Source organism: Anabrus simplex, chromosome 1 (genome assembly GCF_040414725.1).
Source record: "Anabrus simplex isolate iqAnaSimp1 chromosome 1, ASM4041472v1, whole genome shotgun sequence".
NCBI lineage: Eukaryota > Metazoa > Arthropoda > Insecta > Orthoptera > Tettigoniidae > Anabrus > Anabrus simplex.
The window spans coordinates 625,896,897-625,923,849 of NC_090265.1; the positions used below are offsets into that span (position 1 = coordinate 625,896,897).

Genomic DNA, 26,953 nt, shown 5'->3' on the forward strand with positions numbered 1-26,953 from the left:
CGTGGCCACCGGTAAGCCAAAGCCTGCTCTGCTCTGTTGGTCGGTCCGAATGCAGAGCTGTCGAACCATGGTGCAGCCATGGTCACCATTATGGCCTTAGCTGACGTCCTAAGAATACAAAATACACAGTTCCTGGTACTTCTTTCTGTTTACTTCACTAATGAAGGTTTTCTTTCTGCCAAATCTACCACTGGTAAGAACTGTTAAGAACCCCAACCAAGATTTCTTGATTTGAGAACTGGAAAAGATCCAAAGGAAAGGAGCGTGATTTTTTCTGGGCAATTTCTGGCAAATGAGTAGTGTTATGAAAATATTGCAAACTTTGTGCTGGGAGAACTTGGGAGTAAGGAGACTAACAGCTCGACTAAGCGGAATGTTCCGAGCTGTCAGTGGAGAGTTAGTAGATGAATGAGCTTGAGAGGAGTTTTTAAAAGTAAGAAAGATCACAATATGAAGATGAAGTTGGAATTCAAGAGGACAAATTGGGGAGAATACTTATTTATAGGAAGAGGAGTTAGAGATTGAAATAATTTACGAAAGGATGTGTTTGATAAATTTCCAACTTCTTTGATATAATTTAACAAAACAAACTAGATAAACAAACGATAGAGTGTCTGCTACGTGTGCGAGTCCTAAATGCAGATCAGAGGATGACTGATTGATTATATCCTCCTTCCTCGTAACTCGGCGCACTACACTTATTGAACAGTTGTTCTGCTAATTACTACGCCTGAGATATTTACTTATTTTCCTAATTGATATCCACTGTTCTTGTTTAGCGAGTTTCTTGCGCTGACGTTTTCAATGATCTGACTCCAAGCCTGTCCTCCTTGTTGAATCCTTTCATCATGTCTCCTATTGTGCTACTAGATATATTAAAAAATTTGTTTATTACCTTTGATACATCCCATGTAAAATTTGAGTGTTCTATGTGTAATAGGATGAGAATAAGGTGGTGGCGTAAAAACATGTATTGTTGTGCTTAGTTCTATTTCCAACCCTACCATGTGACCTTAAGGATTAGAATGTGTCCATATGTCCTTCATGATCAAATATTATCAGTTGACATTGCTCAAATGTGTATCTGTGCAGCAGCACGTCAATGCCAGGACGTACAGAGAACCTGTGCTTGAGTGAGGCGACGGTCCTGTGGATGGTAAACACGAGGTGTTGCCGAATATTATAGTGGAGCACTCCTATGGCACTTGAAAAATATACGCTGTAAGGACACATGGTAGAGTTAGGAACAGAACTACGCACAACAATACATTTTTATGATGCCACCTTACTCTCATACTACTACACATAGAACACTCAAATTTTATACATGCACTATATATAGTTCTTCCTTAACCCAAAACAAAACAAGAAAATGGCATTATTTATGAATCATTTTCAGGGAAAAAAATTTAAATTTCATCCGTAAAATATTACTTTTAATAAAAGAGTCGGTCGGATCGCTCCTTCCTGGTAATAGAACTGAGGTTGTAAGCCCTGAAGCTGGATAATAAGCTGCTCCTCTGGAGTACACATGCCTTTTGCAGTCTCTTCACTGAAGAACAGACGCTGCTCTCTGCTTTATCCACCATTGGAGCATGGATGTCCTCATCCGCTTTCAGAAACCGTTGACCATCTTCACCGTAACCCTGCTTGGGGCCCTTACGAGGTACTACCAGCCGGGCCAGCTGGACCAAGGTTTTTTAAAGAAGTGTTATTCCTTTACCACTCACCCTTAGTCTTGACTTGTGACAGGCAGAGCCTTGCTTCCCAAATACTGGGCCTACTACAACTACTTAAAAGAAAACGCAGACTACTATGAAAGATCTTAGGCAACGGATGGGTTGACTGACAGGTTCGACTGTAATCCAAAAAAGATGCATACAGCACGATGGCACCGGTAACAACAGCAATCGCTGTTTTATGGGCACATCTTCCATATGAATATTGACTGGCTCACAAAGAAAATCTGGAATTTTCTAAAACCAAAGGCATCTATGATGAGATGGGTCAAAGAGTGTGAGAAAGATCTGAGAGAGATGGGCATAATGGAGGATAAAATCAATGTCGGTTAGTTTCAGAAGGATGTTGAAAAGCTATCAGGGTTTTATGGTGGAGACAGAACCCAGATGATGGAGTGGCCCTTTACCAAAGGAGTGGAAGAAAGCACTGATCGACGGGCTCAAGAGATACTGGCAGGATGTCTAAGTTCACAGACGAACAGGACACAGACACTGAAAATGAGATATGTTGTCAACATGCAGCCCATTGAGGCTCAATTCAAAAAACAAAACAACAAAAATATTTTTAATGTATTTTTCTCTAAAGGTACACTTTTCTCAGAAACCGTTGAACCAATCAAAGTAATATTTGTTGAGGGTATCCACAGGGATAGTAGCTATATAACAGATGAAAGATATCTTGGAACTAAGTAAAATGTTGATCACAAAAAAAGAAACATATTAAATACTGTAAAAAAGTTATCAAAATATGGTGGTTCAACATTAATATTTGTATAATCAAATTGTCAATAAAATTAATACAATATCTCACCTATTATTTAAATCTATATCTATGAATCATATGTATGAAATTTTGTTGCTCTTTCTCTGGGCCGCATTCTGAGAAAAGTGCACCTTTAGAGAAAAATATATTAAAAAATAATATTTTACACATTCAATTTAAAAATATTTTGTTCTGGAAATTAATGCATAAATCATGCCATATTTTTTGTTTTAGGTTAAAGAAAAACTATATAGTGCTGGTCTAAAATTTGAGTTTTCTATGTGTAATAGGATGGGAAGAAGATAGCTTCAAAATAAACATGTATTGTTGTGCTTAGTTCTATTCCCAACTCTACCATGTGTTCTTTCCATCATTACTATAAAACTCTGACACTAGTTTTTAGTATGTATATTTTGGTACTTCAGTACATCCTTCCGTTGACCCACCTAATTTTTATTCCTCTTTCCAGTTTACGATAAAGACAGTAATAGGAAAAGAGCAGTTCTGGCCAACTATTAATGAGAGTCACTGTATACTATGCAGCCCAAGTATGCCAATAATAGGGATCTACAGGATGGGTAAACTATACTCATCGTAAATATTTTCTAAGCCATTTAAGATAACAATATTCCGTTTTCACAGGTATGAATTGTGATGTACAGTCAGCAGTTTTTGTTCGTACAGCTGGAATGTGAGTACAAGTTAGCTATTTTGTGAAATAAATATATATTTGTTAGCACTTTTCTGTTTATAATAATGGCGTGTGGCCTCTAGAGAGACCTGACCTGATGCAGGTCTTTCGATTTGACACCGTATACGCAACCTGCACGTCTGTGACAATGGGGCCCTATCTGAGACAAAATCTAATGCTGGTAGTAGCATGATAAAGTATGACATCTATTTTTAATATATGAACTTCAACATGAACATATCAACTTCAGAAGATATATGAACAATCTCAGAAAACACAAAAACTGAACTTTCAGACAACTTTTGTATTCGTATACTTCATTCTAGGCATTATTTCAAACACACAAAAATTGACACTTGCACAATATTAGTACCGGTATCGTGTGGTATAACCCTTTGCCTTAATAACTTCCTTGCTTCGTCTTTGCACAGAAGAAACTAGTTTCTTGCATTGCTGTGGACTGATTTTTTTCCATTCTTCTGTATTGACTCTTCAGAGTTCCGGTATGAATGTACTCTTGCAGTTTATGACCCTCCTTTCCAATATTCAATAAATGTTCAATTAGATTTAAATCTGCTGATTGAGGACGAGTTTATGAGGAATGTTCCAAATCAGCCAGGTTGTTACAAGTTCTGAAGCACGTTTAGGGTCATTATCATGTTGAAACATGTAATTACCTTGAAAGTCCATTTTTTGGGCACCATCTTCCAAGTTTTTTTGCCAATATATCCCTATACACAGTTTTGTCTATTATTCCATCAATGAATTCAAGATTTCCCACTCCTTTAGAGGACATACAGGCCCATAACACAAGGGAACCATCTCCATGTTTCACTGTTGGGACAGTATTTTCTATATGGTATGCTGTTTAAGGCTTTCTTCAAACTCTGCAGCTTCCAGCCAAACCAAATTTATTTTTGTCTCTTTGGACCATACGACTCAATCCCAAACATCTTGACCTTTTGAAACATAGTCCTTTGTGAACATCAATCTCTTCAATCTGTTTGTTGCACTAACGAAAGGCTTCTTGCTTTGAACTTGGTCACGGTAGCCGTTTTTCCAAAAAACACGACGTATAGTCTGGTTAGAAAGTTCCTTTTGCAGGTTGTGTTGTACAACAGTGCACAGTTTTGGTACACTTAGGATTATGTCTGATTTGCTGCAAAAATGTATCTTTCATCCCTTTCACTTAATTTTCTCTCTTATTTTTTGTCTCAAATTCTTCCACATACCCTCTTATTTAAATTTATTGATGATATGCTGGATTGTTCAATGTGTTTTACCAATAATTTTACTTGTTTCCTTTAATTATTTCCCCTTAAGAGCAAGCTGGACAATTATTTTCTTCAGGTCATCTGAGAGCTCTCTTCTCTTTATCAATGCATTATTGGAGTGTAAACAAGTAAGCTACAGGTAGGGCTGAAGTAGAACATGGCAGCTAATTGCTGAGAGGTGGGACTAACTTGCAAGTGTACAAACAGAAAAGTTGTAAAAGGAAGCTCAGTTTTTTTGTGCTTTTTCTGATATTGTCCATATATTTTCTGAATGTGATACGTAATATTTGAGTACATGTGTTAAAAATAGACATTATGCTTTATCAGGTTCCTACCAGGAAAGTGTAAACGAATATATAAGGGCAAGTCAATAAGTATCTGCAATCAATTCTTATAATTTATTACAAAAAGAGTACACACTTTTATATTGATATTATTTTTCAAAGTGCCTTTCAATGCACAAGCTTTCTGATACCCTCTGCAAAAAAAGGTTTTTGTTTACGCAGCAAGCTACGTATGCACTGCTTCCTTCACGTGCTGATTTCATATGCAGAACCATGACTAATGTGCATACGGTTTGCCATGTCATCAACAGTCGCTCATCTGTTAAACAGGATCATATCACACACTTGTTCAATATTGGCAGCAGTAACAGCTGCAGATGGACACCCGGATCTTTCCTCATCCTTCACATTCGTGCGACCCCTTTTGAACTCTTCAATCCACTGGTAAACACTTCGCTGTGGCCAAACATTGTCCTCATATTGGGCTGAAAGTCTTCTATGGATTTCCGCTCCTGGTACACCTTCAGACCACAAAAAGCGGATTACAGAACACTGTTATTCCTTGGTGCAAATGAAGAGTGGCGCGGCTATCTTTATGTTGCAACAGCGCAAGCTGTACTGATCTGATAATGCTGAACCTACCACAGATATAGACAACAGTGCCATCTAGTGGCTGGTGAGCACACAACACCATAGAGCCAACCTAAAGACAATTAGAGCAAAATTGCAAATACTAATTGACTTGTCTATGTATATATTTATTTCATAAAGCAGCCAAACTGTATTCACATTCCAGCTGTATTAACAAAACTGTTACTGACTGTAGTTTTGTTTCTTGATATGGGGTCAGGGATGAGGCGAGATGAATTTATATGGCTTTTCTTTATGGCCGGATGCTCTTCCTGATGCCAACCTCAGCTATTGAAGAGGAAATGAATGAAACTGGGTAAGGAGGTGGAAGGAATTGGCTGTGTCCTATGAATAGGAACTATCCCGGCATTTGCCTGGAAGTGAAAATGGGAAACCACAGGAAAACCATTCTCAGAACAGCCAATGGTGGGGTTCGAACCCACGCGTCTCTTGAATGCAGCGCTTAGCTCCACAGCCGTAGTACGTTGACACGCATGGCCACTCCACTTGATATGGAGATGACCCGTGATGAGGGGCTCATAAACACAGTGGACATGTTTTTTCTCTAACGTGATTGATCAGTCTCTCATACAGTAACATCAATATTTTTCTTCTTGAATAGAGCCAGACTTAATTTGACAGCAAAAATAACACATCTTGTTTATCTGTGTTTAGTGTGATAATTTTTAAAATTGGACTGGTACTTTTGTGGAAAACAGGGTTTTTAGAAACAGCAATAAGTCCAACGTGCCCGTTAACTATTCTTAGGTTTACCATGTCAAAATTTTAAATTACAGAACCTTTATCAGTTGATGCCAAACTTTTGATGAAAAAGAAAGAACATTTGTTTAAGGGTAATATTAAAAGATAATTTTATACCATTTAGATGTGCAATCCATAGAATATTAGCACTGATAATGGCACACTATCTGTTGCAAGCACTATTTTCTGTGGAAGAATATTTCAAAGCAAAAATTAATCAACGGTGTGTGATACAGCACTGGACCTAACTGCTTTTTGATGTTTTTCATTGCAGCAGAAGAAACTCCCCATCTCTAGAAAACACATTCTGTAATAGTGAATATCTAGGAGTTACACTACAGGTCACAGGAATTAGAGGTAATAACAACATTATTCAGGCACTTAACTGTTATGAATTTTAGTCAATATTATGAAACAAATTTCTCTAGGAATAAGTTTTAAAACCCATGATTATTGCATAAAATCTATATTATACACTAACTGATGTTTCTGTACTTCACTATGGAATTCTACATTGTGTACTGAATTCTAATAATAAATAATAATGTTATTTGTTTTACGTCCCACTAACAACTCTTTTACGGTTTTCGGAGACGCCGAGGTGCCGGAATTTAATCCCGCAGGAGTTCTTTTACGTGCCAGTAAATCTACCGACACGAGGCTGACGTATTTGAGCACCTTCAAATACCACCGGACTGAGTCAGGATCGAACCTGCCAAGTTGGGGTCAGAAGGCCAGCGCCTTAACCGTCTGAGCCACTCAGCCCGGCGTACTGAATTCTAGGTTAGGTAGCGTACATGTTGTAAGATTGTATTAAATTGCATAGGTCTTAACATTACCCCAGAAATGCGATGGGGAAGTCACTATACATCTTTCCTTATGTGAAGAATGTGTTATGGAATTTTCATTGTAATGATAGGCCCTCTTGCCTAACATCAGTCACAGCAAAGTTGTGGAGTTTTCATTATAATGGCAGATACTCACTCTCCACTTGCCTTTTTACATCCTACGAGAGACTGTCTTAGTGGTTTTCCCAACCAAAATCAACATAGGTCAGTAGGAATATCGTGACTGAAAGCAATGATATCATATGAAATACTCAATCAAATGAAAAACCATAAATTTTCTCACTTTTAACAAACAGTACTACGCTGCTGACCTAACAGGCCTCCAATGTTCCAGAGCTGGAATAACCAGGCCGCAGACAGCCATGAACACTCCTCTGCCATTATTCTGTTAAGTGTGTACACTGCTCATTCCTATCAGTACCTCAGAGTAGGGATCGAATAGCTGGAATACTACTATGAACCAGTGTGTTACGTACCAGCATTATCAGAAAATGTATGAACCAGAGGAATGGCATGCTAAGGAAGAAAGTTATCTATCTCCTCAGCTATCTCCCGCCAATATTCAGGTAGGCTGGTATACTCGGTACGCAGCAGTAATACCATCTATCGAAGATGAGTGGCAGCAGAAGAGACAAAGAACATCACAACAAACAATGGTCAATGTAATGTTATTGTTGATCAATTTAATGGGCTTTCACTATTGTAGGCCTTCCCATTTTAGTTTTCTTCCGACTCTGAAATACCACTCTTATCATAGTTGGTACGGTAAAACTGAATAAAACGTAAATGATCAGATATTATATTCTCTTACCTTTTGTTGTGTAGTACTTTTCGATAGGACCATTAACATAGGTATTTAAAAACTAAATTTTAGGTGCCTTCCCCTAAACTACCATTTCATACAGGGTGAATAAAATTATTTATAGCCTAGACTGTACTTTCTTATTCTCCAACTCTACATACTGTTTTCATTAAATTCTGTTTACCCATTTTCTCGTGGCTCGGCGCTGATATGAGCTTAGCAACAAAAATACAAATTAATTAACATCTCTGGTATCATAGCCAGTATGGTAAAAATGTATAAGACAAATGATTGGAAATTTATTTCTATATAACTTAAGTTATGTGCTCTCACTGAAACAAGCAGTATAGGGCAGAAGGGAAGGGAGACAACAAGTAATCAAAGATGGATAGTAGTATGGCATTGCAAAGTCAAAATCATTAGAAACACTGCTGAAATACTGCTAATGAAGAGAAGTACGGTAGCCGATATCTTCCATAGGTATGAGAATGAAGAAAGTATATGGCTGAAACAAGACACTGCCTGTCCCAAAGTCCTCATAGACAGAAGAATCAATGATTTGAGATTTTAAAAAAAAAAAATCCTAGGATAAGTGCTCCTCAGTTGGCTACTGAAGTTCAATCAGACGCTGTTAAGAAAATCTATGCCCAAACAATTAGGAAAACAATGAAAAAAGTCAGCTACATATTGTTGAAAAGAATCATAAATTTACAGACATTTCTAGTGACATGGAATTAATACATTCGGCCAAAAAGGGAAAATTCATGAATGTTTTAGAAAGTTTAGAAATTTATCTTGTTAAAAAAAAATCACTTTGAATCAAGTTAGAAAGAATTACAGATGAGAACCATTCCATAAACTAGCATTTAATCATTTAAGGAAGAAAAGAAAAAGAGAAGATAAAGATAAGACTTGAGGATCTTAAATTTATTTAGGAAGTGATTCTCATTCAACATCATCTAAATATTAACATTTTCTGTAATAATAATTTTACCAATAACATTTATTGATATTGTGAATTACGGTATAATAGCAGGTACTTTCAATTTTGGGCTAAAAAAAAAAGAAAGTGTTATATTGTTTTTTCCTTTGATATTTGTAAATAAGTTGAGACATTAATAATCACTGATGAAGGGAATGTATTATGTTCCGGAAACATGTTTGAATACATGATTTTCAATGATAAAAGTATATTGACAAGGTGGACCAAGCATATACGATTTTAATATCTCACTGACACGTTGTTGAACTTTTGGCTGGCAGGAGGAAGCATTTGACTTGTTGCTATTTCTAAAACCCATGTTTTCTGCGAAAGACGGCATTATATTTTTAAAAATAATCGCACTATTGAACACAGATAGTATTATTTTTGCCGCAAAAATAAGTACAATTCCATTTAAAGAACAAATCGTGGATTTACAAGCGAAACACTTTGTCAGTTTTTAAGCTTTTTGACAGTAGGTACCCTATGTGATTTTTTTCTGTCCTATTCACTAGTGATATCAAGTAAGTCCTAAGCCGTACCATACAAAGTCATTTTGATTAATTAATTTTATGATTTTCTTGCACAGTCTTAAGAGAGGAATTTCATCCAGGTAAAATACATTAAACCGAGCAAGTTCGCCATGCGGTTATGGTCGCTTAGCTGTAAATTTGCTTTTGGGATATGGTGGATTCGAATCCCACCGTTGGCAGCCCTGAAGATGGTTTTCTGTGGTTTCCAGTTTTCACACCAGGTAAACGCTGGGGCAGTAGCCTACCTTTTCCAATCCTAGCCCTTTCCCAACTTTACGTCGCTGAAAACTTTTGATGTGTTAGTGCGATGTTAAATGACTAGAAAAAACATATTAATACAGGTTTGGCTACACAGCGCTATTCTAGAAACCCTACAAAACTCATTACATAATTTTAAAGATAAATATGCTTATTCCCAGAGCAGATATTGAAATGAAAGGCTGTGGAAACATTGAAACCTGTTCTCTTCACAAGAAAATTTTTGACGTAACACGTTTTTCTGGTTAAATCCACAAACTTTTGTGTCCTTATCTCCGTTTTCAGCGACTAATTAATATTGCGGTAAGTGGCATCTGCTATAATATGGAAACTTTATTAGGATTTATTTCTGTGAAAACAAAATACTACCGAGCAAGTGGCTGCGCGGTTAGCGTCACATAGCTGGTCAGCTTGCATTCGGGAGACAGTGGATTCGAACCCCACTGTCGGTAGCCCAGAAGATAGTTTTCCATGCTTTCACACCAGGCAAATTCTGGGGCTGTACCTTATAGACCTACCCATGGCAGTGCAACGTTAAAAAAAATTGCCAGAATCTTTATTCTGTACGTTAAATGGTTTCGAATATATTTAATGTGAACAGCTTAGATTAATACCTGGTATATTCCAACCTTAATATCATGTTAGGATGGCCTGGCTCCTAAGCTCATCGGATAGGCAACACCTCATACAGTAGCTTTCATGTTGTGAATTTAAGAAATGGAATAGTTTAAAAAAAAAAAATCTGTATTTTAAATGTCTTCTTTACAATTTACAGTTAAATCCTGTAAATCTGCATGAGGTACAGAAGGTTTTATTTTTTATTTTTAGGAAAATAGAACAAGTCATCTTCACGTTTATATTTGTAGCCAAAACATGATGATTCGGTATCAAGAAGAACTTTATTTTTATTTTGAAGAATTCTGTAAACGCAGGAATTTTCTTTTGTAGATCTCTGAACCAGAAGCCATGATATAGTGTATTTCTGAAATGTTCATAGTCAAAGATGTAGCTCGTTATCTCCTCCATATTACTTTACTTGTATTTTCTTCTTAAGCTAGTGGACGCAGGTTCCTACAACTTGAATTACATAATTAGGGAGAACTTTCCTTTTATTTCAGAAATGCTGACACAGGAGCGAAATAATGCCAACATTAATATGTGTGATTTAAAAACACAAAACTATAGTTCTTCTTGACAAACACTTCCCCCAAATTCCACAACCTAATCATTAAACTAAACCCCATGGCCCATGGCACTGGAGCCCTGATGGGCCTTGGCCTCCCACGACTAATGTTCAGCCCAAAGGCCTGTAGATTACAAAGCGACACAATATATCACTACAGATCAAGAGTTGAAGTATACAATCACAGAAGATCATTTCAAGAATGGCTGAAGAAGTGATGGAAACCTACCTGTCCCTTCAGTTCCTGGATACCAGCGATCATGTAGCATTCATACGATCATTTCAGTGATCTTTTCCAACAGCTTGAAGATGTAAGACAACAGCATTATGCCTCTATAGTTTCCCCCATTTCCGTCTGTTGCCCTTTTTAAAGAGCGAGATGATGATTCCTTCTCTCCAATTTTCTGGGATTTTTTTTTCTTACTAGACCACTGAGAGCACTGTATATAATAATTTTAAGCCTGGTATTCCAGCTGCCTTTATCATATCTGAGGTGAGATCATTGAAGCCAAGGACTTTCCATTTCGCATGCTTTGTAGTGCTGTTTGACTTCAAGCCACGTTCATGAGGGTTGGTTTTACTGTATTTCATCTATTCTGCCATTGTTGTTGTTGTAGGTAGTGGTGGTATTGTCTCCATCTCCATTTAAAAACATGCTGAAGTACCTCTTCATTTCATCTCTGATCCCTTCCCCTGTTCTTATCAAGCTACCATCATTTGCTTCTATTTTTACTTCTTTTACTTTTTACTACTTTATATAGTAACTTCCTACTTGCTGGACAGTCTTCCTCTGTCTTGGTAGTGAAGTCATCCCAGCACTATTTCTTTTCTTCTTGGATTAGTCGTTTTACAGCCAACTTCTTGTTCCGATATTCCTGTGCTCGCTCTCCAAATGCTACTTCATTTCTTCTTTCACCCATTTTTGTTTTGTGATCTAATTTTTTTCGGCATATTTCTTTTTTATTGCAGTCTTCACCTGTTCATTCCAAAGCATTACCTTCCGTATCGGTGTCGCACTTGATTTCACACAGATTTCCTCATCTTCGTTTACAAGAATTTCTTTGAACAAGGTCCATTCCTCTTCTTTTTCTTATTCTTCCTCATATGTTTCTGCTTATGCAGGTCGTTCATTCCTCTTCTACCCCTCTAATTTCCGTGTGATTCATGAATTAAAGTCAACACAGCGAAGGAAAAATAAAGTAAACTCGTGCCCTTCTCCTGAGGGGCGCTGCTCTGTTCAGGTACACCCTGAATGGAGGTGAGCTAAATGTACCCTTTTAACTACATACCAGCCCTCCTGCATTCTTAAATATCTGGTAGTATCGAGAATTCAACCCAGACCTTTGAGGACGGCAGCTGTAGGTGCTAACTGTTATGCTATGGAGGCGGACGGTAATATAAATACAATTTCTTCCTCCATGATACACGTAACAACTCCAAGAAAAGTTTGCAAGTTATCTAGCATATTTTAACAAATTCAATTCATGCATGATAGCCAAGTTGCATAGTCACTGGCTTCTGAACAAGGTGCTTGTGGAAGTTTTGAACAGATATACCGCTGTGGTTTGGTTGTCATCTACTCGGTGAAAGGCGACCCTGCCCATGTGAGTCCCAGACCACATTGACCCGGTGTGAAACATCTGGTAAACGTCCCAACGTCGTACCTCAATGGTACCTACAGTGGAGAAGGGCTTCAGTATGGTATCGTAGCAGAAGATGCAACCCAGGTATCTGTATCCAAGTTGGAAGTGTATATATATCAGCTGTTGCTTCTGTACAACAGTAACTGCTCCCTATGTTAAGTGCGACTGATGAATAGCCTAAAATGGCAATGAGCACCTTAATTCATTTTCTCCAGGATATCATAACTGGATCATAGCCATCACAGTTGCGTAAAGCTGAAAGCTTACTTGCATCATCATCATCATCATCATCATAGAAGCTAGCTGTCAACAAATTGAAAGTGTTGCATATCTGTTTGTGCATAGAAAGAACATACTGCATTATTTACGCAGGAAGACTCTCTCATAAACAACATATTTTAAATGCAAAACACTTTTACATTTTAACATAATTTTCTCAATAAACACTTTCACTGACTATTCTTGAAAATGTTTGAACTACCAGACACTTGTGGAAATCACCAAGATTTAATGTAGTTAACTCAAGATGACAGCTGATGGAAAATGTGTTGGGAATTCAAACCAGCCTTTGGGCTGAGGGGTACTACATACATCAGTCTGCTAGTGGTTTTTAGAGTCGCACTAACACATTGAAGGTTTTCGACAATGAAAGGATGGGAAACGGCTAAGATTGGGAAGGTAGTGACCATGACCTTAATTAAAGTAGTGCCTAGGTGAAAATGGGAAACCACAGAAAACCATCTACAGGACGGCTGAGAGTGCGGTTCAAACACACCATCTCCCGAATGCAAGCTCACAGTTACGTGATCCTAACCGCACGGCCAACTCACTTGGTGTATAGGCAGGTTTTTTTTAACCTACTATGTTCTAATAGAAATGAAAGCTGTCATAAGGTAAATGCTGAAATGTCAAAAAGATTACATACTAGTAAAGCAGACAAGATACTATCTAATAAAGTAACTACATTACAATTTACAATAAATACCCTATAATTCAATTCTGAACTACACTAATTATAACAGGTTAATTGAAACAGTAGGAATGAAGTTGAAACTAAATACTTGATACTTAGACACTACCTATGCACTAATGAAAATTAATTCTGCCATTAATTGCTGAAATATCGAAAGTACAAGGGAAGACTTTTAAAGCAGTGACTCAATAACTTTTCTTGAAAATATGCCAGAAACTTAAAGTACAAATATCACAAAATGTATGAATCAGCTGATTTACTTGACGGTATATCAACAGTGGAATATTTGAATTCGAAGAGCAGCGCAATAATCACCAAAAATGGAAAGACCGTTAACTATTTTGTCAGCAAAATTCCTTATATTCTCTGTAAGTCCTTTTATTTTCTTTATATAAATTTACAATGGTACCAGTGCTGAATTGAAAAGTATCCATGTTGCTCATCAATAATATTTCTAAAGTGAGGTGTGATTTCATCACTGGGCAAGTGGCTGTGTGGTTTGGGGCACGTAGTTGTCAACTTGCATTCAGGAGATAGTAGGTTCAACCCTACTGTTGGCAGCCCTGAAGAGGTTTTTCTGAGGTTTCCTATTTGCACACCAGGCGAATGATGGGGCTGTATCTTAATTAAGGCCATGGTTGTTTCCTTCCCAGTCCTAGCTCTTTCCTATCTTATTGTCGCCATAAGATCTGTCTGTGTTGATGTGACACAAAACAAATTTTAAAACAAAAAAAGTGATTTCATCAAGAATTTAGTCAAAAATGTTGGAAAAACGAAATATTATTGTGCGTGCCTTTTTTCTGCTGGTGGTTTAATGTCGCACTAGATTATTAAAATCAATCAAAGGCATTTATGTTGACAATTGGGCTTCAGTGAGAATTGATGGTAGAATGAGTTCTTGGTTCAGGGTACTTACAGGAGTTAGACAAGGCTGTAATCTTTCACCTTTGCTGTTTGTAGTTTACATGGATCATCAGCTGAAAGGTATAAAATGGCAGGGAGGGGTTCAGTTAGGTGGAAATGTAGTAAGCAGTTTGGCCTATGGTGACGACTTGGTCTTAATGGCAGACTGTGCCGAAAGCCTGCAGTCTAATATCTTGAAACTTGAAAATAGGTGCAATGAGTATGGTATGAAAATTACCCTCTCGAAGACTCCCACGATGGTAATATAGTAAGAGAGATTGAATCAAGGTGTAGTAAAGCAAATGCAGTGAGCTTGCAGTTGCGATCAGCAGTATTCTATAAGAAGGAAGTCAGCTCCCAGACGAAACTATCTTTACATCGGTCTGTTTTCAGACCAACTTTGCTTTACGGGAGCGAAAGCTGGATGGACTCAGGATATCTTATTCATAAGTTAGAAGTAACAGACATAAAAGTAGCAAGAATGATTGCTGGTACAAACAGGTGGGAACAATGGCAGGAGGGTACTCGGAATGAGGAGATAAAGGCTAATTTAGGAATGAACTCGATGAAGCTGTACGCATAAACCGGCTTCGGTGGTGGGGTCATGTGAGGCGAATGGAGGAGGATAGGTTACCTAGGAGAATAATGGACTCTGTTATGGAGGGTAAGAGAAGTAGAGGGAGGCCAAGACGACGATGGTTAGACTCGGTTTCTAACGATTTAAAGATAAGAGGTATAGAACTAAATGAGGCCACAACACTAGTTGCAAATCGAGGATTGTGGCGACGTTTAGTAAATTCTCAGAGGCTTGCAGACTGAACGCTGAAAGGCATAACAGTCTATAATGATAATGTATGTATGTATGTATGAAATATCGGAGATTTTTGGCAATGTAAGGATGGGAAATCAGCAGCCATGGCCTTAATTAAGGTACAGCCCCAGCATTTACTTGGTGTGAAAATGGGAAGCCACAGAAAACCATCTTCAGGGCTGCTAATGATAGGATTCTAATACACCATCTCCCAAATGCAACATCACAGCTGCGTAACCTTAACTGCATGGTCAACTCGCTTGGTAAATACGAGATAAAATTTTAACAGGTCTATATCATTTTGTCAGTTTTATCACCATTTTCGAGTAGTGGGCTAATGACTCTTTTCTTCCATTCCTATGGAAAAAGCAGTGATAAGTTAAACAGATAAAAGTGTGTTTCATAGAAAATAAATGCCCGGCTCCATGGCTAAATGGTTAGCGTGCTGGCCTTTGGTCACAGGGGTCCCGGGTTCGACTCCGGCAGGGTCGGGGATTTTAACCATCATTGGTTAATTTCACAGGCACGGGGGCTGGGTGTATGTGTCGTCTTCATCATAATTTCATCCTCATCACAATTCACAGGTCGCCTATGGGAGTCAAATCAATTGACCTGCACCTGGTGAGCCAAACATGTCCTCGGACACTCCCGGCACTAAAAGCCATACGCCATTTCATTTCATTTCATTTCATTTCATTTCATTTCATTTCATAGAAAATAAATGAGCAGTTCTTGATTAGGTAAGCTGAAACACCATGAAGTCCAGCAGCTTTTTTTACTGCAAGAGATTGAAATTCTTGTAAATTTCTGCCTTACTGATGCTGGTAACATACAGATTGACCGAAAAACGGTAGTCAAATGCCATATTATTACTGACAAATAGAATAAATACACTCGTGTTCATAAAAATCAGAACACATTGAAAGACTAGAGATAGTTAGTTCATATTAACAGCACATGTGCATTAGTATGTTCTGAAGAAATGATTAGCATTTGAACCATGTTGGCCGTCAATTTCAAGGTCCACATCAATATTTCGGTGCACTACCACCGACTGGTAAAATGTGCCTGCGGCTCTCGTTGTCGCCATAAACCGAAGGTAATGGATCAGTGTAACTTGAGCAGATGTGCACGATGCCTCGCAGACGTATGCGAGAACCGTGCTGTCAAATGAGTGAGTTTGAAAGAGGGCCATTACTGGCATGAAAGAACGTGATGCATCCATCCGGGAAATTGCTGTTCATGTGGGACGAAGTGTGTCGACAGTGCAACGGGTGTGTACAGAATGGTTCACAGGAGGCCGTAGAATGTGAGCTGGAAAATTTATAATTGCCAATAACGGACCATTTATACTGGTAAGATGGGTCTGGTCGCACCATTCAAAACCCCCTCTCATCCGAATGGCATTGCATGACAGATCTGCATCCTCTTCGGCTCTGGTGCAACAGTGGAACAGTGTGACACATCGTACACTATTAGGAGTGACAGTCCGTCGCTGTTTATTATGGTCTGGGTTGACTAATGTGCATAAACATGCTAGATTGCAATGGTGTATGGAACAACGTCACTGGGGACAGGAATGATAGCAGATGTTTTCAGATGAATCCAGGTTCTGTTTGTTTGAAAATGATGGCCGCATTTTGGTTCGACAGGGGGAGAGGCATCACACTGACTGCATTCGCACAAGACATACAGCGCCAACTCAAGGCCTTATAGTGTGGGGTGCTATTGGGTACAACCACAAATCACAGCTGGTGCGTGTCCAGGGCACTGGGACCAGTTCGACCTATGTAAATGACATCCTGCGACCCGTAGCCATACTCTTTTTGCATGATACCCCAGATGCCATATTTCAGCATGACAATGTACAACCACATGTTGCTGCATGAACACGTGCGTTCTTGTTGTCACAGGATAACAGACTGTTGCCCTGACCTGCCCGATCACCGGACTTGTCGCCAATCGAAAAGGTGTGGGATATGGTGAAACGATGGGTGCAGCTCTATGACCCAATGCCAACCACCAAAGATGAACTGTGGAACCAAGTGAACGCAGCATGGATGGCTATACCCCAGGATGCCATTTGTGCCTTATATGCATCAATGCCATCACACATGGAACAAGTTATCAGTGACCATGGAGGACCCAGTGCCTACTAGACAACAGGACACATGCTTAACCTAGGTGACTAAAATGCTAATCGTTTCTGCAGAACATACTAATGAACATGTTCTGTGAATATGAATTTCCTATCTCTCGTCTTTCAAGGTGTTCTGTTTTTTATGAACATGTGTGTGTATTAAAAGTGTTGAGAAAAAAGATAGACAATGTTCTCACCAGTATTTGCTGTAATTTCTTCAAAATGGAATGATGAAGGAACATTATTATCTGACCTTTTAGAACTGAAGATATTGCCAGAATTTTGGGGGGTTGAAACAAATACTACTGAGACCTAGTATTTTGTACAACTTGTGTTTCAATAATTATTGTATAGGACTGTAAAATTCCATACAATAATGTAGAACTAAAGAAGGATTCTAGGACTTAATCAATTGAAACATTCTGAAACATCACCTTCCAGCTGAATTGAGACGGGTAATAATAATTGAATCCATCATAATCTCTATTTTAAAATATCAAAACAATAACTGTCAACAGATAAGGAATTGTATATCTCATTTATAGGTAAATAAATGTCTAATGCTGGGTGGTGCCTATAAAGAAGTACAACGCTTTCATTAGTAGATGTTAATTCAATAGAATTAGAGTTGCTGAAAACCAAATGCTTTTTAATTAAAAAAAAAAAAAAAATGTGAGATTCTTCAGTCTGCTGAAACTACTTTTGATTAATAAACTTATAAACTATCTGAACAAGAAAATGTACGGTAACAGTATTAGGTAATATTTCTTTCATTTTAATAACTTTCAAACTCTTTACATGTTGTCCGGCTCCATGGCTAAATGGTTAGTGGGCTGGCCTCTGGTCACAGGGGTCCCAGGTTCGATTCCCGGCAGGGTCGGAAATTTTAACCATCATTGGTTAATTTCGCTGGCACGGGGGCTGGGTGTATGTTTCGTCTTCATCATCATCATCCTCATTATGACGCGCACATCACCTACAGGCGTCGAATCAAAATATCTGCACCTGGCGAGCCGAGCATGTCTTCGGACACTCCCGGCACTAAAAGCCATACACCATTTCATTTCTTTACATGTTGATATTTTTATATCTTGGTTGCAAGATCACAAAAATCAGTCTGAGCTCCTTCCAGTTACCATATGTATTCTTTGACAGTGAGAAAGAAGTCATGATGAAAATGATGTGTGTAGCAAATAAATTTGTGTCATACTTCACAAGCGAACTGCGGTACAAAAATCCCACTAGTATCATTTTATTCAGAATTAAATGTTTTTTCTTTGAAGTACAACTGTCATGCAATTATATGCAATATTTCTGTCAGAGAAAAATAATTTTAATTATTTGGAACTATTTTACAAAATGTTTTTTAGTGTTCCTTATAATAACACATCAAATGTATATTTATTTGCTCTTTATTTTATATATTAGTGAAATTTCTTTCATTTTTAATAACTTTCAAATGGTTTACTTGTTGATATTTTTATATTTTGGTTGCAAGATCATAAAAATCAGTTTGAGCTCCTTCCAGTATACCCCTGCAGATAGGCTGAGTGTAAAAGGGTTAGACATTTTAACTTTCAATATTCTTTATACTTGTACTATGGCATTAAGTTTGTAGAACCACTGCATTGGCTCTGTGTTACTCTGCTGCAGAATACGCATTCCCTGTGTGGTATAGATCATCCCACGCCATGACTGTGGACCCTGCCCTGAATGAAACTTGTAGGCTGAGAAGCTATACTGTCTTGCTGGTGTTGCACCTCCAAGTATTTGTCGAGAAGTTGCTGCTGATCAAGAACAACTGAAGGTTGAGAATATTGAAGCTCACCCACTGTTTGGTCATCAACAATCTCAATCTAGGCTGAAATCCAGGAAAAGTTTCCTCTAGACATCAAAGCCCTTGAAAGGACCACCAGATAAGGCAAGACTTTCTTTGTGGAAATCTAAGCAGCGAGACTGGATGGAGCCGCGTGAACATCTTCCGGGTGGCTACAATGAAGACTGGAGTGTTCGGAGGTCCCTTAACCCATTAAGAACTCGTGTCAGCAGGGCTAAGTCCTCGCTTAAATTATGGGGCTTCACATCAGAGGACAGCAAGCGCGACTGCGTGAAGAACAAAAAGTGAACCATATGTACCAATGTCCTCTCTGCCCATTTTCATCCTCAGAGAAAGATTTAATGCTTGCTGATGACATTGCTCTAGGTGTGGAAAAACACCATCTAGATGTACCGTCAAACGGAGTGATTTCGGACGGTTTTGAGGTTATTTTCGTCTTAACTCATGAAGGGAATCTTAAATTGTATTGTTTATCATCCTAATAATGAGGAATATATCCAATTAATGCAATACCCTACAAACAAAAAATATACACCAACGCAAGTTTTCCTGAGAAAACAAAAAGTAGTGTACGGGGTGATTTCGGATGCACATGCATTTTAAACCGCTGTCCAAAGTTTCAAAGCGTATTAGGTGATTTCGGACATAAGTAGTCCTTTATTTCAATTCATTCTTTTTGCTTTAGTTTTGTGATATTTAAAATGTTCTGAGGGTATCCAAAATATGACTAGCTGGTTAAAATCATTGTAATGATAAATGTAACGAGTTACTGATCGATCTTTTTCTTCTGATAAGGTAAATGTAAAGTTTTCTGGTCTAAATTGAAATATTAATAGTAATAAACTGTACAGAGATCCTACTGAGAAATCTTAATAATTTTTCTTACAAACGATACAAATCTCAGAGCAAAAAGAAAGGTTGATACAATGAACATGTAGTTGCCATGGCCTATAAATCTAAAATACATTTTCCTTGAAAATAAATATTCCTCTCTTCTCAACTTGGACTGGAAGTATTTTCGAAATTTGTTCTTTAGCTATTGTATCCTCAGCAGGGATGTTAGGGAACATAAACACTTTTCTGCTGTTTTTATATGGGCGCAAGTATTTGACATCCACATCCCTTGAACGAATATTTCAGGCCAGGCCAAAATACTGCCTGTATGCTCTTTGTTCCTCAACTTGTATTTATAATCTGCAACAAGGAAAGCCTCTTCTTGCAACACCAGAACGTCATTACATTCATTGTGTGCTTCATCACATTCATTTTCACTGCTGTGGCCAGTGCTTTCATCTCGGCGGAAGTCACGGCCAAAAATCAACTTCCCAGGAAGAACATTTTATTTGCGACAGCGGCAGGAAGTAGCAGGTTGTGTTGGGTTGGAGCATAGCCGGAGGGTGACGAGCTTCCTTGAGCATTTCCTTCTTCCTCATTTAGCATTGGTTTTCTTCCCATTTTTTGGACGTACATTTTGCACTTTATTTTGTAGGGTGGACCAAGGCATACCATAGAAATCAAATGCTTTCCTATAAGACAACTTGCCACTTTTAATATCATGTACAGCTTTTTCTAATAATTTTGGTTCGTAATTACCCCTCGAAGCAGCTTCTTTCTGCCTCTGATAATTTCTAGGCATTGTCCGAAATCACCCAGACTGCTTCCAATTTTCAGTAAAATGTGCGTAAAACACTATTTTTTACTAAATCACACCAAAATTCCACAGTGATTGTTCATAAACACTTCAGTCAGTTGATCTCACTAAGAACCATAGTTATAATGCATTCCTTCCGACCGCGACAATCAAAAGTATCCACTTAATAATAATGCATGAACTTTCAACAATACCAGTGCAGACGGGAAATTTTCCAAAGTATGAAGTCGATTCGTAATAAAAAGCACAGAAAGCGGAAAACATAACCTCAATGTCAAACTAAAACGTGCGCAGAAGTGGAACGCACTGGCGGCTCATTGCTATGCGAAAAAATACGGCAAATCTACCATACTGTCCAAAACCACCTCTGTGTCCGAAATTGCCCCGTTTGACGGTACAGTAAATTTAGTCAATTTCCTTTGTGTGTTAATTTTTGTAAATAGTTTAATTAAAATTTTATTTTAACTGTATATATTAAGTAGGCTTCTGACACGAGTAAATAAATAAGCTGATATTAGAATTTTAAAAGGTTAATGACTATTTCTTTTGTTCACAGAGGGTTCAGGTGATGAACAGACAAACGTCGAGAACTTGTTGAAATCTTCATCTGGTCAGCAAGAAATACTAATGACATCTAAAAACAATATGCAAATTGATTGAAATGGGGTACTAGTTTAATGGAAATAACACAATGAGCATGTTATAAAAATATATTTTTTAAAAATACAGATAACAGCTTAAATACAATATTAAATGAATGGAAAAATAAATGAAGAATAACCATCAGATATTTTTCCTAATTTTCTAGTGCTCAACAAATCATCATTGGTGTAAGCTACAGTATATGTGTAGGCTATATAAAATACCTATTAACAAGCATGATGCCTTGAAGGAAATAATACATTTTTGGATAAAAAGGCAGCAGGCACAGCACCATTCTTATATTAATTAGTACTAATGTTTTCTCAAATACCCTGCACCCTTTAATAGGCTGCACAACATAGATCAAAATTATACCCAGGTATTATCCACTATTCTTTGCTAAAACTGGTCAAATATTGGTACCCCATAAATACATACCTAGAGAGGGCTATGAATAAAATATTCACTAAATTCAGAGTACCTTGAAGTTAGTAATGATCAAACTTTATACTAAAATGCAATATATTACAATTTCTGTTCAGCTACTATTAGTTTCATTCTTTTTTTTTTTCCTTGGGAAAATGAATGTCCGTGCAATTGAGAAAGTATGGAAATTTAAAAGAAAAACTTTTGTACACTTCCCCACATATTCATTTTGATATATTTACAAACCACCGGTCCTGATACCTACAACACAACAATATCATTTCTGGTAATTACATTAACTAAACAGTCAACTGAAATGTTTTAGTTTCAAGGACTGAACTTCCGGGTAAAAAAACAAACCCCTGGCACATAGAGCCTTCCAAGAGGACTGCTACTCAGCCTGTTGGTCTCCAGACATTGGAGTGCCATGTGGGCATAGCGAGGACATCCTAGGTCATACTGCTTAGCTTTTGTGACGAGGTCCACTGCCTCTCTCATATCAGATAGCTCCTGAGTGAACCCTATCCCAACTCTCAGTCCAGAACTAAAATCTCTGAAACGGCTGGGAATGAACCCAGGATCTCCAGGTAAGAGGCAGGCATGCTCCTCCAACACCATGGGGCTGGCACTTCAGATAACAAGGAAGAGAAAAAGAGCCTTGAATGACTGAGACTGGGATAGTCTAACACTATAAAACCTTGTAATGTTGCAGTCAAAAAAAGAGCATGAGTTAACCAAGAAAGATAAAGTAAGAGCCTGGTGCAAAGTTACGCCGACGCAATGTCAGCAGATTCACCTCATGTACTACCCGTTCGGATATAGACTTCTGGGAGAGGGGAAGGAAAAGACAGTCCACTTGTATGTTTTGTAAGGACAATCTTTGGCATCATTCATATTTGCAATCAGTGGTGCCCAGGTTCTGTGTGTATCTGCAATTGATCTGGCAGTCTCATTCCAGAAACTTTAAATGATAAAATAATGGCACCATGGCACCCACCTTTCTGTTGCATAGGTAAGTATGGCTACAGTGAAGAACTGGAAGGTTCATAAATAAAATAATTACTTGCTTCCAATAACAAAATTCTCACATCTGGCAATATCATCATTAGATACACACACACATATATAAAACTGAATACAGTACATACATACACTAAATAAATTAGGAAGTGAAGCAGAAAAAAAAATACTAGTATGTTCTGCAGAAACTCTGAAATAAAATGTCATTGAACTGAAGCTAGGCAATGATTAAAGATTCATGGAAGTATTTTTTGGTGAACTGAAACTTTATGAATTTTATTAATATACAGTATACAGTATATTGATTTTGCAAAAATAATAAATGGGTCTCTAAAGACTTTTATGAACTCAGCTCCGCTTTGAAACTTTCCACTGTTGGCAGCTCTGAAGGTTTTTCATTTTCACACCATACAAATGCTCGGGCTGAACCTTAATTTAAGAGCATAGTTACTTCATTCACTGTTCTAGCTCTTTCCTATCCCATCGTCGCTAAAGGACCTAAATGAGTTGGTGCAAAAAATCCACATTAACCCTTCCCGAGTTTAAATTTTCGTTAGTCATTTTCAAGATTCTTAACTACATGAGAGTGGATTAAGGAGTATATTAGCCTTCTTATTTTTCAACACAAATGGGAGCTTGGTTTATCTGATTTCATTAACATTCTTTCCCCTTGCCTGTTTCTAAGTTCTAGGAACTCTATAGTCTGCATGCAATACTGCTGATTTAACAATTTCGTCTCCCATCTGAAAAATTTAAATTAAATCTTTTGTAATAAAAACTATTTAATATTTAAATATGAATATGGTAACTTTAAGATAAGAGTGAAACAGCAAACTCCTGAGGTTTTGCAAACTTCAAGAGAAGAGAGTAGATGGATAAGGAATTCACCCTAGAAGGGAAAAAGAGGTAAAATGTCTGCTAAAACAACTGGAAGATGATCTATGTTGTAAACCTAGCTGAGACTGAGGATACGATGGAAATACCACATTTAGTGCCTTATATTAATAGTCCTGAGGGTGTGATCAAATCAAAATCACACTCAGAATGCACAATTTGAAGCCAATTAGGATATGTTCTATTGATGTTCTATGCTACTCATTAAACCCTAACCTTCAGTTTATAAAATTCCATACATCTAGCTTTTTTTTAAAATTGTAAAAATAACATTCCAAATTTTCACAAAACTTGAGGTAAAAAAAAAAGCAATTTCTATTCACTTATACATAAAATACTACATGCTAATATGTAAATATTACAAAATGTGTAAATATATGTAAATATTTCAAACATATAATATATATTTTCTTAACATAGCTCAACACAGTAACAATAAAATTATAAAGAGATATCTGAAAAACGAATATTAATTGCACAATTTCATTAGTAATAATAATAATATTAATAAGAATAATATGATTACAATAATTCTTGGCTCCAGCAAGACGGATGTATCTTTCATATCATTAATATGAGGGGATAAAAGTTTAATAAAAGATTTGCAACTATCTGCAAATAACTGGCAACTAATACAGAACTATCACTATTTCATATAAATAAAATTCAGTAAGTATATACAAATAGAATGGAATGGAAACTGTGATAGTTAGGACTACGAACATATTAAGACAATAGTGGAAGATAATTTAAAAACAGTCCTGCTGTCCAAAGAATAAAAAAGAATCCATGAAGTTACAAACATCATTACAAACAATTTATCCCATAATTATGATAAAATATATTACCAATTAAAACAATAAAGAACTTCTACATCAGAAAAGACCATCAGATTCATAGATACAATTGCACTACACTCTGACACTGTAAGCTAAGAACTATGAAATGTTGCGACTAAATTAGGCCATGATATATTGTTTATAGTTTTTCTCTTCTTTACCCTTCTATTCTTATATAAGTTGTAAAGGAACATTTCCATGACTGATGATTACATTGCATATACACAATGAACACTCCATTTGAGCATAATAGTGAATAACATTAGAACAGATATACTACAAAGAATGACAAATATAGCAAGTATTGTACATTCACTCAATATGAGAAATTAAATAACTGCCACAAATAAACATGATCTTGCATTCTTACAGTTACCAATCGGTATTTACTTCGGAATATACTACCTTCAATTCCTTTAGTGACTCAAGTAACTTTCTTATCTATTTTTGTTGGAATGTTAGAAGTGAAAATTCCAAGTTGCCTGCTTAATTGTGTTCTTATGGCATGAGAATTAAAAAACAAAACGTAAGTTACTTGTTCCTTAAAGACTGATAATAGTTTGCAAGAACCTTCCATGCTTTTGGAGCCATAAAACCATCTGGAGGACTCTGTCCACTTCGAGCAAAACCTGAAAGAAAGACAAAACAGAAAATTATTGGAAACAATAAAACAGAATTCACTTCGACAGCATTTTCGACACACCACTGAATAACAATACAGAATACCTAACACATTCAGACCTAGGTACCAGCATAGCCTGTAGTGGCAGAAATTAGATTCCAGTCGTGACGTGAGCATAGCAATGCAGTAGACTTTGACAAAACATTAGAGATTGGAAACGAACCATGCACTCCACTACAGTGTTGAGTAAGATTCTGTGATGCTATAGTTAGGTTTGTATGTTGCTAGATGGCAGTAGTACTGCCCAAGTCAGTGGTGTGTGATATTTTCAGTGTGTTTCCAACATGGAGATCTAGATGCAATGTAGTTCGGACATTTTATGAGATGATAGCAGTTTGGAGGGGTGCGTTGTTTATTCATAGCATTCATCATTACATACAGTATAACATTCTTCCCCATTTAACCTGTATCTGCAACAAATATACCAGGTGGTTCCACTGGCCCCTTGCGATTTAGTTTTAATATGCAACCCACTGTGGTTACAACAATTCTGAAATACATTGGTCCTTTTCCCTAAACTGCAATAATATAACAAGATGTTGTAGGATATAAATTTTGCACAACTAAGTAGTATTGTAGTGTAGTAGTAGCCTATATTAATTACCTTATTGTAGTGTGATCTTTGTGTACTATCCTAGACAATATTTCTTTTTTTTTTTTTTTTTTTACTTTTCTTTTCATTTTTCCGTAAAGAGTGGCTATGGAGTGCAAGTGATTTAAGATGGCGGCTAGAGTAGACACGCGCAAGCTTAGTGCTGCTGCAGTTTGTGTTGTTTGTGTGGTAATAATCAGAGTTGTTGCGCTTTACGGTTCTCTGCACGGGTCTATTCGAATTAAGGAATCGGTGTGTGCAAGTGAAAAAGTGAGTTCTCCTTTTGCATGGCTACTAGCAGAGAGAAACTACTACATTCCGGCGTTCTCTCTGACTGGATGCGCCATTTTCCAGACTTATAGGCGCCTCCCTACTAGCTCTGAGCCGAACAAGCCTAGGCCTGGTCGCTCAGCAATTAGGGGCTTGCTTTGCCTCCTACTACTGGCTGGAGATGTTCACTTAAACCCCGGTCCCACCACTTGTGAAATGAAAACAGACATAAATATCTATTGTCAGAATGTGCAAAGCCTAAACAACAAGCTGTCTGATTGTGAACTATCCCTGCCAGACTTAAGAGAAGTTGACGTGATTGGACTTACGGAAACATGGCTCTCGTGGGCTAGTGACAGTGAACTACCACTCAGTGCTAATTACAGCATATTCCGTCGTGATCGCGCTACTCTAGGTGGTGGAGTGATGTTAGCAGTGAACAGTGCGTTACCGTGTAAACGAAGGACAGATCTCGAACGGAACTGTGAGTTAGTGTGGGTGGAGCTACTCTTTCCTCGACGCCCTGTACTTGTGGGATGTTACTACAGACCACCAAACAGCCCATTCTGTGACCTTGAACAGTGCCTGGACTCAGTCATTGCAGCTCTCCCTCATGGTGAAGTAATTTTAATGGGCGACTTTAACCTGTCTATAAAGTGGTCTTCTCCAACTACCGGACTGTCAGCTAACAACTGTGACACATACTTTATAGACAGTTTTATTAATGGCCTCGGACTGAAACAGTTTAATATGTACCCAACCCGTGGACCCAACACCCTGGACTTCATACTCTCCTCATTAGAACTTAAAACAATAACCCCAGGCAGAAACCTTTTCCTGTGCGACCACCAGTCTCTCGATGCTACATTCCTTCTTCCCCA

The 26,953-nt window shown here is 37.6% G+C and overlaps 1 protein-coding gene across 3 annotated transcripts in view; it reads right to left on the reverse strand.

Annotated features, from left to right (window-relative positions):
• Positions 1-21,403: 21,403 nt before the first annotated feature.
• Papss (PAPS synthetase) overlaps positions 21,404-26,953 on the reverse strand; it is a 258,890-nt gene continuing 253,340 nt past the window's right edge. For all 3 annotated transcript variants that reach the window (XM_067135681.2, XM_067135685.2, XM_067135682.2), the window contains one exon: positions 21,404-25,157. In XM_067135681.2, the coding sequence (XP_066991782.1) occupies positions 25,060-25,157 (98 nt within the window). In that variant the 3' untranslated portion in view covers positions 21,404-25,059. The remainder of the gene's footprint in view (positions 25,158-26,953) is intronic.